The 16,145-nt window shown below is 69.3% G+C and overlaps 1 protein-coding gene across 3 annotated transcripts; it reads left to right on the top strand.

The window, feature by feature from the left end:
• Positions 1–43: 43 nt before the first annotated feature.
• On the top strand, positions 44–16,141 carry SLC4A2 (solute carrier family 4 member 2). Of its 3 annotated transcripts, XM_053985007.1 has the most exons (24): positions 44–217; positions 885–939; positions 5,635–5,778; positions 8,201–8,369; positions 8,494–8,729; positions 8,878–9,002; positions 9,141–9,364; positions 10,101–10,237; positions 10,312–10,492; positions 10,578–10,713; positions 10,851–11,034; positions 11,113–11,227; positions 11,310–11,494; positions 12,048–12,261; positions 12,347–12,568; positions 12,677–12,825; positions 13,007–13,201; positions 13,280–13,522; positions 13,654–13,743; positions 14,003–14,169; positions 14,256–14,509; positions 14,776–14,945; positions 15,190–15,363; positions 15,500–16,141. In XM_053985007.1, exons 3-24 carry the CDS (start codon positions 5,719–5,721, stop codon positions 15,578–15,580), a joined length of 3,711 nt encoding a protein of 1,236 aa, XP_053840982.1. In that variant the 5' UTR covers positions 44–217; positions 885–939; positions 5,635–5,718; the 3' UTR covers positions 15,581–16,141. The 3 variants fall into 3 exon arrangements, with proteins under 3 accessions (XP_053840982.1, XP_053840992.1, XP_053840998.1); XM_053985017.1 differs by lacking the exons at positions 44–217; positions 885–939; positions 5,635–5,778 and adding an exon at positions 6,234–6,293; XM_053985023.1 differs by lacking the exons at positions 44–217; positions 885–939; positions 5,635–5,778 and adding an exon at positions 7,428–7,500.
• The last annotated feature ends 4 nt before the right edge of the window (positions 16,142–16,145 follow it).

The raw sequence follows: 16,145 nt of genomic DNA, 5'->3' as shown, positions 1-16,145 counted from the left end.
GTTCCCGCCGGAGCCCCCGGTCCCCTCGCCCGCCCCTCCCGGGACAGCGCCACTGCGCGGGCGCCCCGTGCCGATCCTTTGCGGGGACGGCGTCCGCACTCGCTGGGTCGGTGCCGGAAGCGGTGCGGACCCGCCCGGTGCCGCCCCGCCCCGGCGCGCTCCCGCCGTTCCGCCCCGCGGGGACGCGCAGACCCGCCCGGCGCGGCTGGACCGTCCGGTAAGCAGCGGCACCGGCAGCGGGATCGTGAACGGAGGCGGTGAGGCTGGCGGGGCGCAGCACGGCTGGTCCGGTCCCGGTCCCGGTCCCGGTCCCGTCCCAGTGCCCCTACCCTCCCGGTGCCGCCCGTCCCAGTCGGTGCTGTCCCCGCTCCCCGCACGCTGCTCTCACCGAGCCCTCTCCATTCCTCTCCCTCTTCTCCCGCCCCGCCCGCCCGCCCGCCCGCGGCAGCTCCGGTCCCGGTCCCGGTCCCGTCCTGCCCCGCCCTGGCAACCCCAGGTCCCGGCGCGGCCGCGGCTCTGCTTCCCCCGTTCCTCCCCGGGGCCCCTGCCGCGCTGGGGGGGGTCAGGGGGGCTGTGCCGTGTCCCGGGACTCCCGGTCTCCCGGCACATGCTCCGGGTGCCTTGGCTCCTTCGGCTGCAGGTGGAGCAATGCCCAGCCCGGGCATCCCCCAGCGCCACCCCGGGACCCCTCCCGGACACCCGGGACCCCTCCCGGCCGGCAGCGATGCTGCCCGGGACGTCGAAGCTCGGCCCCTCGCCGCCGCCACCGGAGCTGCGCGCAGGGCGGTGCCAGGTGCCCCCGGAGCCTGCTCTCGGGGTGACGCTGGATCCCGGGGGCAGCGGGGGAGCCAGGACCTTCATCCATCCTCATCCCTCTCTTGCAGCGAGGCCGCTCCATGCGCTTGCCCCGCGGCGCCTGAGCCCGGCAGCCCTCGGCAGGTGAGTGACGCGGGCCGGGGACCCGCTGTGTGTCCCTGTCGCATGGCCGGAGCACCCTGCACCCGCCCGCTCCCCGCGAGCCGAGGGGTCCGAGGGGTCCACAGGGCCAGAAAAGGTCCGGGCTCATCCAGCAACCCTCCCCCGGAACGGAGCGTCCGAGGGGCCCGGGGAGTCGCGCGGTGCCCGCTGAGAGCCGCCGGGTGCCGGGGCACTGCCCCTTGCGAAACCATCCGGGGTTGAGCAACGCCGGGCACGGCTCCAGCCCGGGGCTCTCCCACGGAGCGTGGGCTCCCATGGCCCCGGAGCGCGTCCCCAGGGAGGCGGCAGCAGGTTTGGGGTGGGAGCGGGTTTTGGGGGCTGCGTTGCCCGTGGCTGCCTCTCCCCGGCTGCAGAGACCCTTTTGGTCTTCGATACAGTGCCAGGATCTGGGATTGCTCCGAAGGGGAATTCTGTTGGCAGCTCCCAGTGCTGCGGGAAGGGCTCCGTGCCTGCCCCGTCCCCCCACGGAGGAGGGCTCCAGTTGGGAACCTGCTGTCGAGCCCTTCGGGGTCGCTGCACCACTTCAAGCGGTTGCCAAAAAACCGGGATTTGATCGTTCTAACGATCCGCTGGCACCGGCGCCTGCGCCTCCCCGCCGGCAGCCCTTCCGTTCCCGGGGCTCGGGTAGGGCTGTACCTGCTTTGTCACCTGCAGGAGATGGGGCTGCCGGAAGGCTGCAAAGGACGGGCTGGGGCACCCTCCTGGCACCTCCCGTGCCCTGCGCAGCGCTGAGGGTGACCCAGGTGCCACCCTGCCTGAGAGCGCCATCCCAGCGGGCGGAAGGGAGGGGACCGTGGGAGCCGTGTCCCCGCGCTGTCCCCGTTTCAGCCCCCACAGTCTCAGCCTGTCATTAGACGGGACGCGGTGGCCGCAGGGGCCGGGCTGGCTGCCCGAGGGCGCCGCGCTGGGGCATTCCAGGGCCAAGGGGGTGGGCACGACCCTCGCCCGAGGTGGGACCCTGCGCTTACGGAGGGGGTCGTGTCCCCCGTGTCCCCAAAGACGCCTGGGGCGGGAGCGGGGTCGCCACGGGAGCCACGGCGAAGGACTTGGCAGAGCTTCACTGTTTGGATCCGGGGCTGCTCCGCGGAACAAAGGCTCGCGCTCCCGCCGCCGCTCCCGCGGGTTGTTTTCCTCCGGAGCCGGCATAAAGCTGCGGGCAGCGCTCGGCAGCTCCGGGCACAGCGCCGCTGCCCGCGGTCCCGCTCCGGACGGGCCTCGCCCCCGCCGTGCCGGGGGTCCCGCGTCCTTCCCGCCGGGCAGGAGCCCGGCCTGGGGAGGCGGGAGCGGCGGGAGCTGCTGGAGCCTCGGCTGGCCGGCTCGGCGGGTGATGGGGTGAGTGCGGCCGAGCCTGTGCTGGGGCCGGGGTGGCACCACCGGGGGTGGCACAGCGGGAGCGACACCTCCCCGGTGGGCTCCGGCAGCCCAGGGCGCATGGGCGTCGTGCAGCGCTGCCGCAGGTGACAGAGCGGCTGTCCCTGTGGCCAGAGCACCCCTCAGCGATATCCCTCCCATCCTGCAGGGACCAAGCTGACAATGCTGGTGCGTGTCCCCACGGGATAGCGGGGGGCAGCTGTGCCTGTCCCCTCCTGTGGCTGGGATGGGGACAGTGGTGGGGACCACCGACGGCAATGGGAGGAGGCTCTTGCAGGTCTGGTGCTGCGTGGGGGGGTCCTGGCCTCTCTGAGGCTGCAGAGAGGTGGTGGAGGGTGCCTGGCACGTCGGTGACAGTGGTGGTGACAGTGGCAATGACAGTGGTAGTGGCACCGTGTGGGTACAGAGCTGTGACTCATCTCCACATCCGGTGGTTTTGAGGTCGTGGGCAGGGGTGTGGGTGGGGAGAGGTGAATATTTTTGGTGTTGGTTTCTGAAGTTTCAGTGTGTGAAGCTCTGCCAGGTGGGAGCCAGTGGTGTCTGGCCCAGCTCTGCCCCGTGGTGACAAGGGGGTGCAGGATCCCAAGTGCTGCTGCTGGGTGGGATCTGGGGGCACACTGGGTGCCAGTGACACCCAGGGGTTTCCAGAAGCAGCTAGGTGAGATGGGGCAGGGAGCAAGAGGCTGCAGGGAGCTGGGGTCCTCCTATCTTTGGGGGTGGACAGAGTGCTGGGGCCCCCACTGGGCCTCCTCCATTTCGGGGTGCAGGGAACTGGGGGTCTCCTGACTTCCCTCTTCCATGGACATGTCTGCCCAGGCGATGGGCACAGCCTGAGCTGTGCTGGCCTCGCCCCAGCCATTCCTTCTGCCTGGCACATGCCGTGCTGGAGGGTGCTGCCAGCAGGGAGGCCACAACAGACACGGTGCGTTGTTCCTTGTCACCAAGGGGGCAGCTGGTGTCTCTGCCAAGGCTGGGGAACGTGCTACAGGGGTCACCCTCAGCCTTGATGCCGGTGTGGGCACAAGCATGGGTGGCACATGTGTGTGTGCTGAGCCCGTGTCAGGGATCTGCCGGGTGACACGGTGGTGGCAGGAGATGTTCTGGCAGGAGTCATGGTGCTACTGCTAGCGGGGGCACTGGCATGGGAGAGTGGGCAGGAGGACGCTTGCTGCCCTGGGGGTCCCTCACTCCCAGTCTTTGTCTCTTCTCATGGGGTTTTGGCTCTGTGCTACGGACGGAGTTGTGGTGTGGATGTGTGACCTGGCTTCCCAGGACGTGGGTGTCTCAGTGTGGAGGTGGTTGTCCTGGTGTGGACAGACTGCCCAGGATGTGATTGTCCCAGTACAGATGTGGTTGTCCTGGTGTGGACAGGCTGCCCAGGATGTGATTGTCCCAGTACAGATGTGGTTGTCCTGGTGTGGACAGGCTGCCCAGGATGTGATTGTCCCAGTACAGATGTGGTTGTCCTGGTGTGGACAGGCTGCCCAGGACATAATTGTCCTGGTGTGGACACCTGTATCCCGGTGTGAACACCAGCATCATTGTTCCACTTCCCACCGTGTTCAGCCCGCTGCCCCAGTGGTGCCAGAGGTGGGTCCCAGCACAGGCTGGGTCCAGGAGCTCGTGGGCCCTCTGGGGCAGCCCCAAGGCAGTGTGGGGCCAGGGCCGAGCCCTCTAATCGCCTCAGCAGCTCAGGCAGGCCAGGGCCGGTCCCAGGAATGTGACTCCAGCGGCGCGGGAGTGGCCGTGGCAGCGGCGCTGAGCGCCCGTGGCAGCGACAGGTCATTCCCAGCGCGGCCAGTGCTGGCAGCCACCCGGGATCGCCGTCCTGCCCCGCTTATCGGGGCGGCCCGGCCTCGCACAAGCGGCCATTGTGCTGTGGGGCCGTGGCGGGGCGCGGCTGGTGGCAGTGCCAGCACTGACACCGGCTCGGTCCTGTCGCCACCATGGCCTCGGGGTGTGTGTCCTGACCCTTCTGCCCGAGAGGAGGGCAAGGTGCTGGCACTGCAGCCATGTGGTGACGCTGGGACAGTCCTGGGCTGTCTACTCTGGACCTGTCCCCCCATCCCAGGGTGCCAGAGCGTCCTGGGAGCGGGGTTGGCCACAGGGCACCAATCAAGGCTTGTTCTGGCCCCTTTCCACAGGGCTGGCGCGAGCCCTGAGCCGTTCCCGGCCACTGCTCGTCCGTGACTCAGCGACTGCAATGGAAAGCAGAAGTGTCCCCCTGTGCCCCCCCAGCTGTCCGTCATCCTTTCCAGCGGGGTCATGCCCCTGGCTCCCGGGAGCCACATGTCCCCAGTGTCACCATGCTGCTGGGTCCCTGCTGTGGCACCTGGGGGCCAGGACCCCCTTTTTGGGTGTTTTGGTGAAAGCCTGACGTTCCCGAGAACAATCCCAGTGTGTTCCCAAACTAATCCCAAGCTGCCCACGAGATTAAGCCCAAAAAGCTGCTTAGTGCCCACACCGTCCCATGCCGGCGCCCCGGCACCCAGCGAGGTGCTGGCCCAGCCCCACGTCCCCCCCGTGGGAGGGTCCCATCCTGAATATGGGGGGGGTTGACTGCTGGCGGCGGCTTGGCGGGCGCCCCAGGAGAGCGGCGTGGCAGGGCGGATAATCTGCCTGCTGGAATGTGGATGTGCTGGCTCCGGCCCCGGACGGGAGTGGGGATTAGGGAGAAGCCGGAGCAGGGTAGCACCGAATTTTGGGAATAGGTGGGATTCAGGGCTGTGGTGAGGCTCGAGGAGCTGCAGCCTCGGCATTCACTGAGGTGCAACTCCTCAAGCCTCACCACGGCCACCGTGCTGGCACCCCAGCGGTGACGGTGACGAGGACGGTGATGCCACCCATGTGAGACGCAGTCATCCGTCACCACCCTCCTCAGTCCCCCCCGTCACGTGGGCCACCTCCCGTGGCAATAAACCCGGCACGCTGGTGCCAGAGGGGTCAGCGCAGGGCCCGGGGAGCTGCCAAGGGGCAAACGTGGGTGGAAGCTGGGTCGGGCTGGGGAAAAGGGGGAGGGGTGTGGGGTTTCGGGAGGGTCGGGTGCTGCTGTGCCCCCCCGAGTCTGGCACCCTGCCTGCACCCCGCAGGGTTGGGTGCCTGCCCGGGGTCCCGCTGCCCCGACTCCGCTCCCCTCCCGGCGTTTGTCTTGGCCACAGCTCTCCCATTCCAGCCAGTGGCCAAGACAAACCAGCCCGGAGCCAGCGCAGCCCGAGGAGGGGCAGCCCCGGCCCCTGCCTGCAGCACGGCTCGGGGGCACCCCCTGATCCCCCTCTGTGCCCCCAGGTTATGCTGCCCCGACAGCGTCCCCTGAGCCCCCGTGAGAAGGAAAAGGGCTAAGCCAGCCGTGCCGGGGGCCGTGCCAGCGCCATGACCCACTCCCAGGTGTCTTCCGAGATTCACCACATTGTCTCCTCAGCCTTCCAGAGCGTAAGTGCCACCACGGGGGCGGGCCCTGGCTGGGGGGGATGAGAGGCTGCACCCCCTGACGATGCCTGGAGGGGTGTGGGTGTCATGGCACAGCCCCTGCTGCACCTGGGGGGTGCCCAATTGCTGGGCTGTGGGGCGCTGGCAATGCCCTCAGCACCTACCCTAGCGCCTGGGTGTGGGGCAGGGTTGTGGGGTGCTGCCAGTGCTGTGTGGCACCTGTGTGTGTGCTGCCAGTGCTGTGAGTGCCCCACAGCAGCCCCCCGGGGCAGGCCAGGCCAGCTGTGCCGGGGTGGCAGGTGCCCTTGGGGCCGGCCCGGTGCCAGTGCCGCCGGTGGCATGGCCGTGGCGGTGCCCGCAGTGCCAGCGCTGCTCTGGCGACGGTTCCCGGGCCGAGTTAATGATTGACCCCCGTGTCACGCCGCAGCCGCCCGGTGCTCTTGGCGAGCCCCTGCTGCGCGCACGTGACCGGGGATGGGACCGGCCCCGTCCTAATGGAGTTCCTCCGGGGCTCCCGGGTAAGCTGTGGCCTAGGGGGGCTGTTGGGGGCTCTCTGCGCTGCCAACCCAGGGCACCGTGCCCACCTGTGCCACGGTGACGCCAGGTGCCGGACAAAGGAGCGTGGTGGGTGCTGCTGGGCTGCAGGACGGAGCCCGGCAGGTTTGGGGCCATGGGACCATGCCCAAAGGGTCCTGGGGGGTCTGGGGGTCAAAGGGGTCACAGGGATGGTGGAAGGGATGTGGCAGGAGTGGGGGATGCAGGTGCAGGACGTGGTCTGATGCCTGCACTGCTATCACGTGGCAGCCTCTGTGTGCCGGGGTGGTGGGTGTGATGGGGTGGCGTGGGTCATCACCTGGGTCACCCCCTGCGTCACCCTCCGGGTAACACCCCTGGGGGGCCCAGGCGTCACTGTGCAGTGGGGACGGGTATGGGGCACCTGTGCCCAAACCTGATACCTGGGCTGGAGTTCACGTGGGGTGGCCATAGCACAGCCCTGGACCCGCAGGTGCTTCTGGGGTGCCCACTCGGGGTGCTGGGAGCTCCCCCACCGCTGCCCAGGGGTGTCCCTGCAGGCAGATCCTGGTGCCTGGTGCCGCTGTACCCCCTTGCTCCCCCCGTTCCGGGGGTCCCGGGGTCACTGGCTGGGGCCCTGGTGGGGGGCTCGGCTGTGCAACCCCCGCAAGGGCTGAGGGCTGCAACACTGGGAGGGGATTTACCGGGGGTCCGTGCAGCCCCGGGGGATGGGAGCGCGGCCGTGGGGTCGCTGCACTCCAGGGGCAATCCGAGGGGAGCCGGTTGTTCGGGGCTCGGCGGGAGGGGCTGATGCGTCCCGGGCTGTTGGTGCGTCCCGAGGGGCCGGAGTTGGCGGGGGGATCGGCGCATCACGAGTGGGCCCGGTGCATCCTGTGGGGCCCGGTGCATCCCGGGGCGAGTCGGTGCATGCCGGGCGTGGCGGGGGGGGGGGGGGGGGGGCCGGTCGCTCCGGGGCCGCCGCCGGTGCCGCGGTGCCGCCGGTGCCCTCTGCGTTCGCCGTCACCTTGAGACGGGCGCGAGGCGGCTCCGTCAATATTTGGCAAGGCCGGGACGGAGCCGCCGCCCCCCCGGTTCCCTCCCCCGGCCCCCCCTTCGCTGTCCCCCCACCCGCCGGCCCCATCCCCGGCCGGTCCCGCCGCTCCGATAAAGCGCTGCGGGAGCTGCGGAGGGAGCGGCTCCGCCATGACTCAGGTAGGACCGGCCGGGGACGCGCCCCCCGCAGCCCCCGCAGCCCCTCCCGCACTCCCCCAGCAAGCCCCCTGCAACCGCCAGCCCCGCATCCTCCGTATCCCCCCCCAGCTCCGCATCCCCCGTGTCCCCGCACCCCCCTGCAACCCCCGGTCCCGCGTTACCCCCGCACCCCCCCCGCACCCCCCACATCCCTCTACGCCCCCAGCCCCGCCCCCTGCCCCGCAGCCCCTCCCCCCGAGCCCACCCTCGCCCCCGGCACCCGCGCGGGGCGGGGGGACAGAGCCGGGGGCTCTGAGGTGCAGGGGCTGGGACAGCACTGGGGGGGCACCAGGGGCACCACACCGCGGGTGCTGGGGGTGTCCAGGGGCACAGCACTGGTGGTGCTGGGTCCCAGTTCGGAGGAGAGCAGGGCGCGGGAGACGCGGGGGCACAGCCCAGGGCCTGGAGCTGGGGTGCTGTGGCACACGGGGTGGAGGTGACACCGGCGCACGGCGCTGAGGCCGGGGGTGCTGGGGTGCTGGGGCTGGGAGTGATGAATGGGTGGCCAGCCCAGGGCAGGGGGTGCACAGCCCCTGGGTGCCTTCGGGGCTCAAACAGCCCTGCCCAGGGCTTCCATCTCGCTGGGCTGCGTGACCGGGGCGCGCTGGGCGGCGGTGGCAGCGCTGCCGCGTGCCCGCTCATCCCTGCTGCCGGCCCGCAGCCCGAGCAGGAGGCGCTGGGCGCCGGCTCACCTGCCTTCGGGGAGGAGGAGGAAGAGAAGGACCTGAACAAGGCCCTGGGCGTGGAGCGCTTCGAGGAGATCCTGAACGACGCTCACCCTCGCAACGCTGAGGAGGCCGGGCGCAGCTACGGCGAGGAGGACTTCGAGTGTGAGCGGGGCCAAGGGCGGGCACGGAGCAGGGAACGGGCAGGGAGCGGACAGGGGGCAAAGAGGGAGTGGGGAACTGGCAGGAAATGGGCAGGGAACACAGCACCAACTCCCGGTCCCCCCAGACCACCGCCAGTCGTCCCACCACATCCACCACCCGCTCTCCACGCACCTGCCCTCTGACGCCCGCCGCAAGAAGGGGATCCCGAAAAAGGGCAAAAAGAAGGCCCGGCGTGCCTCTGTCCCCGGAGAGACCCCTACCATCGAGGAGGCTGAAGAGGATGAGGATGACGCGTGTGACACGGAGACGGAGCGGTCGGCGGAGGAGCTGCGGCAGCCCGGGCCAGCCGAGGCAGTGCAGGTGAGGGCAGGGCGGGCTGGGGGCAGCGCTGTGCCCCCCTGGCTCAGCGTGTCTGAGCACAGCTGGGGCACCGGAGGAGCTGGGGCTGGTGCTGCCGTGGCTGGGGGACACGGCTCCCCAGCAGCCGGCTCACCCGCTGCCCCCCCAGTTCTTCTTGCAGGAGGATGAGGTGACCGACCGCCAGGCAGAGGAGCCAGCGGCCCCCGCGGCACTGCCCGGCTCCCCCCCTGCACCCCGAGGGGGCACGGCCCCAAAGGAAGCCCAGGCCAGCAGGTGGGCTGGGTTGGGCAATGTTCGGGCTCATGGGGAGTGGGCAACATCCGCATGGCAGGGCTGGGGGCTGGGCAGCCCCTTCATGCGGGCAGGACTTGGGGTGCAGAGCTCAGCACTGAGGTGGCTCCTGCCTTGCAGCCCTGATGCGGAGCAGGGGGCTCTGGGGGAGGGAGCAGCCGCCGAGGCTGGGTCCCCGGGTCGCCCTGCGCCAAAGTCGCAGCCGGGGCACCGGAGCTACAACCTGCACGAGCGGCGCTGCATCGGCAGCATGACGGCTGCCGAACAGGACCGCTACCAGAAGATGCCGACGGACGAGTCGGAGGCACAGACGCTGGCCTCGGCTGACCTGGACTACATGAAGAGTGAGTGAGGGCTGTGCACCTGGGGCTGCGCTGTTGGCCGGCCTGTGTCGGGCGAGTGGGCTGGGACAGTGGGCCAGGCAGTGCCGGTGGAGCGGGGCTGGGGATGGTGGAGCTGGCACTGCTGGGGATGGTGGGTTTGGGACGGTGGGGCTGGCAGTGTCAGGTTGCCTTGTGGCTGCAGCCAAGCTGGGCTGGGTGCAGGCACTGGCCCTGCTCCCAGTGCTAGGCACAGCCACAGGGGACCCATCCCTGGTGCCGGGGCTGGGCTGAGTCCCTGTGGAATGTGGCCAGGAGCTGGGCCCGGGGCAGCTGGAGCCAGTGACAGAAGTAGCAGTGGTGGTGGCTCCCCTGGGCACTCACCAGCCCCAGGGGTTCACAGCCCAGCACTCTCAGGGTGGCGGGTGATGCTTTTGCTGTGGAGCTCCCACGGGAGCGCAGCCAGGGCAGAGCCCATGTGCCAGTGGCCGTGGGTGGGCCTTGGCACATAGGGAGCAGGTGGCCCCGGTGCCAGGAGCCATCTTGATTGGTGGCATTGCTGGTGGTGACCAAGTGACGCCCCCAAAGCTGCAGCACTTGACCCCAGCAGTGGGATGATCGCTCTGCCCTGAGCTCTCCCTGGCAGGACACATCCCACAGCTCCACGCACCCGTGCCAGGGCTCAGTGCCCCCTGTGCCGGGGTCTGAGATGCAGGGCCCCACAGACTGGCCACCCCCCACCATCGCTGACCCCCCTCAGGTCACCGCTTTGAGGACGTGCCGGGAGTGCGCCGGCACCTGGTGCGGAAGAGCGCCAAGGCACAGATGGTGCACGTCAGCAAGGACCACAAGGAGCCCAGCACGCGGCAGCGCAAGCAGGACCGGCAGCCCCACGAGGTGCGGGGTCCTGGGCAGGGGATGGGCAGGGACGGGGGCCCCGGGGTCCTGACACTGACCCAGCTGTGCTGCAGGTGTTTGTGGAGCTGAACGAGCTGGTGGTGGACAAGAACCAGGAGCTGCAGTGGAAGGAGACGGCGCGCTGGATCAAGTTTGAGGAGGACGTGGAGGAGGAGACAGACCGCTGGGGCAAGCCACACGTGGCCTCCCTCTCCTTCCGCAGCCTCCTGGAGCTCCGCAAGACCCTGGCCCACGGTAGGGAGGCGGAGACCACCCTGTGGGGCTCGTGGTGAGGTGGGGTCCTGTCCCTGCTGGCCTCAGCACCCCCTCCATTGTCCAGGGGCCGTGCTCCTGGACCTGGACCAAAAGACGCTGCCGGGGGTGGCTCACCAGGTGGTGGAGCAGATGGTCATCACGGACCAGATCCGGGCTGAGGACCGTGCCAACGTGCTGCGGGCGCTGCTGCTCAAGCACAGGTGGGCATGGGGGGCACGAACACAGCCCCTTGCCCCTGGGCTGTGCTCCCTGAGCTGCGGGGCTGATGCTGTCCCTGGGATCCTGGCAATGGCTGTGCCACTGGGCCACCACGGACAGCCCTGGCCCTGTCCCCCAGCCACCCGAGCGACGAGAAGGAGTTCTCCTTCCCACGGAACATCTCGGCGGGCAGCCTGGGCTCCCTGCTCGTGCACCACCACAGCACCAACCACGTGGCTGAGGGCAGCGAGCCGGCCGTCACCGAGCCCCTCATAGCTGGCCATGCCGGCGAGCACGACACACGTATCGACGTGGAGCGGGAGGTGGGTGCCACGGCCCCCCGGCCCTGCCCATGCCCCGGGGAAGGGCCCTGACCCCAGTCCCCCACTCTGTCCCCACAGAGGGAGGTCCTCACTCCCACACCCCCAGCCGGCATCACTCGCTCCAAGTCAAAGCACGAGCTGAAGCTGCTGGAGAAGATCCCGGACAACGCTGAGGCCACAGTGGTGCTCGTGGGTATGGAGGGGTGGGCAGGCCAGGGGTGTGGGCACCGCACACCAGGCACCCTGGTGACCCCTGTGTCCCTTGTGCCCCCCAGGCTGTGTGGAGTTCCTGGACCAGCCCACCATGGCCTTTGTGCGGCTGCAGGAGGCCGTGGAGCTGGACGCAGTGCTGGAGGTGCCTGTGCCTGTGCGGTTCCTCTTCGTGCTGCTGGGCCCCAGCAGCACCCACATGGACTACCACGAGATTGGGCGCTCCATCTCCACCCTCATGTCCGACAAGGTGCTGCCCCAGGGCACGGGGGTCCTGCCGGGCGGGGGGCTCAGGCTGTGCCAGGCTGAGGGGGTTGGGGCTGTGCCAGGAGGGGGGTTCAGGGCTCTGCTGGGGCAGGGGCTTGACGCTGTGCTGGGCAGGGAGCTCAGGGGTTTTGTGCCAGGGCTGGAGGTTCAGGGTCGTGCTGGGACTATGGTCTTGCGACACCACTGGATTGGGGGTTTGGGGCTGTGATGGGGCTGGCAGCTCAGGACTCAGATGGGATGGGCTGGAGGGCTCAGATTATGCCAATGCTGGGGTCTCAGAGAAATGCCAGGATGAGGGCTTGGAGCCCTGTTGGGACTGGGGAGCTTGGGGCCATGCCAGGATGCCAGTTAGGCCTTGCTGTGTTGGGGTCTCATGGCCATACTGGGGTGGGGGCAGGGCTCTGCCAGGGTTGGGGGCTCAGGGCCGTGCCAGGACCAGGGCCATCCTGAGGCCGTGGGCTCGGGGCTGCGCGATACCGGGCTCTCAGGAGCCACAGAGCTGTGGTGTGGGCACTGACCCTGCCATGGCCCCCCAGCAATTCCACGAGGCTGCCTACCTGGCTGACGACCGTCACGACCTTCTGAATGCCATCAACGAGTTCCTGGACTGCAGCGTGGTGCTGCCGCCGTCCGAGGTGCAGGGCGAGGAGCTGCTGCGCAGCGTCGCCCACTTCCAGCGCGAGATGCTGAAGAAGAGGATGGAGCAGGAGCGGAGGCTGCTGCTGGAACCCAAGTCCCCTGAGGAGAAAGGTGCCCGGGCTGGGGCCAGGGCAGGGTTTGGGGTGTCCCAGCTGTTGGGGCCTCACTGTCTGTCTGTGCATCCGCTTGCCCCCAGCTCTGCTGAAGCTGAAGGTGGTGGAGGACGAGGCCGAGGAGGACGACGACCCCCTGAGGCGCACGGGCCGCCCCTTCGGGGGGCTGATCCGGGACGTGCGGCGGAGGTACCCCCACTACCTGAGCGACTTCCGTGATGCGCTGGACCCCCAGTGCATCGCTGCCGTCATCTTCATCTACTTCGCTGCGCTGTCGCCTGCCATCACCTTCGGGGGGCTGCTGGGTGAGTGCGGGTGTGGAGCCTGCCGGGCTGCGGGGGCTGCAGGCAGTGCTGGTGCTGCCCGCTGTGCGTGCCCGTCCCGATGGCGTGCCTGAGCCTGTGCTGCCACAGGGGAGAAGACGCAGGACCTGATCGGGGTGTCGGAGCTGATCATCTCCACGTCGCTGCAGGGCGTCCTCTTCTGCCTGCTGGGTGCTCAGCCCCTGCTCGTCATCGGCTTCTCGGGGCCGCTGCTCGTCTTTGAGGAAGCCTTCTTCACGGTGAGGTGCTGGGGTCTGCCCTGGGAGCTGGGGAGACACCCCTGCCCCAGCCCCCACTGCCCTGGGCAGACAGCCCTGCAGCCCTCCTGCCAGGGCTCTGCCCCACTGCCCAGGGCTCTGTCCAGCCCTGTGACCGTCCTGACACCTGTCTGTCCATCCATCCGTCTGCACGGCTGGGCAGTTCTGCATGTCCAACGAGCTGGAGTACCTGGTGGGGCGTGTCTGGATCGGCTTTTGGCTCATCCTCATCGTGCTGGTCATGGTGGCCTTTGAGGGCAGCTTCCTGGTGCGTTTTGTCTCCCGCTTCACCCAGGAGATCTTTGCCTTCCTCATCTCCCTCATCTTCATCTATGAGACCTTTTCCAAGCTGGCCAAGGTGAGCCGTGGGGTGAGCCGGGGGGGCTGCCTCAGGGCCAGGCAGGATGGGGCTGAACATCGCATCCTCCTGCTCCAGATCTTCCAAGAGCACCCGCTGCACGGCTGCCTGAGCGCCAACAGCTCGGCCGAGGCCTGGGGCAACGGCAGCGTGGCCGCGGCCAACACCACAGCCCCGGCCACCAGCCCGGCTGCCCGCGGTGTCACCAAGGTCACGGGGCAGCCCAACACGGCGCTGCTCTCGCTCGTGCTCATGGCCGGCACCTTCTTCATCGCCTTCTTCCTGCGCAAGTTCAAGAACAGCCGCTTCTTCCCCGGACGGGTGCGTGGGGACGGCCGTGCGGCCGTGGGGCTGGGGTGAGCCTGGGGGCCGTGGGGCTGGGGTGAGCGAGCCCAGGGGGGCTGGGGTGAGCCAGGAGGACTGTGGCCAGGCTGGTGCTGGTGTTCCCCCAGATCCGGAGGCTCATCGGGGACTTTGGGGTGCCCATCGCCATCCTGGTGATGGTGCTGGTGGACTACAGCATCCAGGACACCTACACACAGGTGAGCAGCCACCCACCCTCTGCCTGGGCAGGATGCCTAACCCCACACCCTCCTAGGGATCCCTTGTGCCCTGTCCCACTGTCCTGGCTGTGCGTCAGCAGCTCCATCTGTCCCCAGCATGGCTGCACCTGCTTGGTGCCAGCATCTGGCCTTCCCTCTCCCTCTGAGTCTGGCTTCTGGGGGTCCCGGTGCCTCCATGGCCCCCCTCACTCTACGGGGCACAGCCCCCCTCAGCATTTGTCTCCCCCTCCCCCTGCAGAAGCTGAGTGTGCCCAGTGGGTTCTCGGTGACAGCCCCCGACAAGCGGGGTTGGGTGATCAACCCCCTGGGCGAGCAGAGTGCCTTCCCTGTGTGGATGATGGTGGCCAGCGGCCTCCCCGCCATCCTCGTCTTCATCCTCATCTTCATGGAGACCCAGATCACCACGTGAGTGCAGTGGGGGTGAGCAGGGGGCATTGGTGGGACAAGGGGGTGCCCCTTGTACCGTGCCAACTGCCTGCCCTGGTTCCCAGGCTGATCATCAGCAAGAAGGAGCGGATGCTGCAGAAGGGCTCCGGGTTCCACCTTGACCTCCTGCTCATCGTGGCCATGGGCGGCTTCTTCGCACTCTTTGGGTTGCCCTGGCTCGCCGCAGCCACCGTGCGCTCGGTCACCCATGCCAACGCCCTCACCGTCATGAGCAAGGCCGTGGCACCTGGGGACAAGCCCAAGATCCAGGAGGTGAAGGAGCAGCGGGTCACCGGGCTGCTGGTGGCCGTGCTTGTGGGTAGGTCCGGCCCTCGGGCCCTGGGGGGACTGCAGTGCAGTGGGGAGGGGGCTGGGGAGCCATGGGGGGCTGCGGTGGGGAGGGGGCAGTGTGGGGAACGGAGCTGGGGCACCCTGAGCCCCGGCCAAATTGGTGTAGCCATCCTGTCCCCAGTGGACACAGGGATGTGGGACGCTCCCCGTGTGAGGGGGTTAAGTGGGCGGGGGGAAGTGGGGCTGGAGGGCTGTGCTGAGCCCCCTCCCCAGGCTGACACTGCTCTGGCCCAGGGCTGTCCATCGTCATCGGGGACCTGCTGCGGCAGATCCCGCTGGCCGTGCTCTTCGGCATCTTCCTCTACATGGGTGTCACCTCCCTCAATGGCATCCAGTTCTACGAGCGCCTGCAGCTGCTGCTGATGCCCCCCAAGCACCACCCTGATGTCACCTATGTCAAAAAGGTGGGGAGGGGGCCTGGGGAGGCAGGACCCTTGTCCGGGACAGCAGCCAGGCTGCGGTACCCATGCGTGGGAGCACTGCGGTGTCTGCAGGACAGGCTGCGGCAGAGCCTCCTTTAGGGGGGCAGAGGGGGACACACTGGGGACTCTGGGGGGGTGTGGGTGCCCCGGGCCAAGCTGTGCCCGCGGCAGGAGGGGACGCAGGGCCGGGCGGGGTGGCCCAGCCCTGACACCCCTCTGTGCCCAGGTGCGCACGCTGCGCATGCACCTGTTCACCGGGCTGCAGCTGGCCTGCCTGGCCGTGCTCTGGGCCGTCATGTCCACTGTGGCCTCCCTCGCCTTTCCCTTCATCCTCATCCTCACGGTGCCGCTCCGCATGTGCCTGCTCAGCCGCATCTTCACCGACCGGGAAATGAAGTGTGTAAGTGGCTGCGTCGCTTGTCCCCACGGGGAGGCGGGGGGCTCCCGGGGCCGGGGGGCTCCCGGGGCCGGGGGGTTCCCTGGGCCGGGGGGCTCCCGGGCGGCCCTCGCCGCCCCTCAGCCGCCGTGTCCTGCAGCTGGACGCAGCCGAGGCCGAGCCCATCCTGGACGAGCGGGAAGGTGTGGACGAGTACAACGAGATGCCGATGCCGGTGTGACGGCGCCAGCGGCTCACGGCTGGCGGTGGGCGCCGGGCACGGCCGGACCCCCGTGCCGCAGGCCGGGGGCAGCGGCTGCGCGGCCGTGCCCGGGGGGAACGGGGCCCTGCGCTCGCCAGCACTCGGAGGGCACTGCCAAGGAGACGCCGGCCCCCGGCTCAGCCCCGCGGTACAGCCCCTTGGACAGCTGCTGCGAGCCCCCCGACAGGGCCCCCAGACAGGGCCCCCTGGCCAGGGTGCCCCGGACAGAGCCCCCCGGGACAGAGACCCCCGGACAGAGCCCCTCGGTACAGGGACCCCCGGACAGAGCCCCCCGGCCCCCCAGCAGCCCCATGGCTCCCACCCCACCCTCAGGCATCAGCTGAACCCCGCCGGGGTTTATGGAACGGGCAATTCAAAGGCAATAAACAGCTTTATTCCGAGCACGGGGCTCAGGGCAGAGGTGCTGGGGGACCCCCCTGCCAAGGGAGGCCTGCACCGGGCAGTCCCTGGGGGGCTACCGGGGTGGGGGCTGGGGCCCCCCCGCTGCCTTCAACTAATAAAGAGACCGGACTTTGCACACTTT

The sequence above is a fragment of the Vidua macroura genome, chromosome 1, assembly GCF_024509145.1.
Source record: "Vidua macroura isolate BioBank_ID:100142 chromosome 1, ASM2450914v1, whole genome shotgun sequence".
Lineage (NCBI taxonomy): Eukaryota > Metazoa > Chordata > Aves > Passeriformes > Viduidae > Vidua > Vidua macroura.
The sequence above is the reverse complement of the archived record's forward strand: the minus strand, read 5'-3'. Positions and strand labels throughout refer to the sequence as shown.

Bases quoted from the DNA above. Each gene is read 5' to 3' on its own strand.
- SLC4A2 (XM_053985007.1), top strand. From the start codon at position 5,719: ATGACCCACTCCCAGGTGTCTTCCGAGATTCACCACATTGTCTCCTCA. The intron at 12,262-12,346 runs GTGCCCGGGCTG...GCTTGCCCCCAG, and splicing joins CAAGTCCCCTGAGGAGAAAG to CTCTGCTGAAGCTGAAGGTG. The intron at 15,364-15,499 runs GTAAGTGGCTGC...CGTGTCCTGCAG, and splicing joins CCGACCGGGAAATGAAGTGT to CTGGACGCAGCCGAGGCCGA.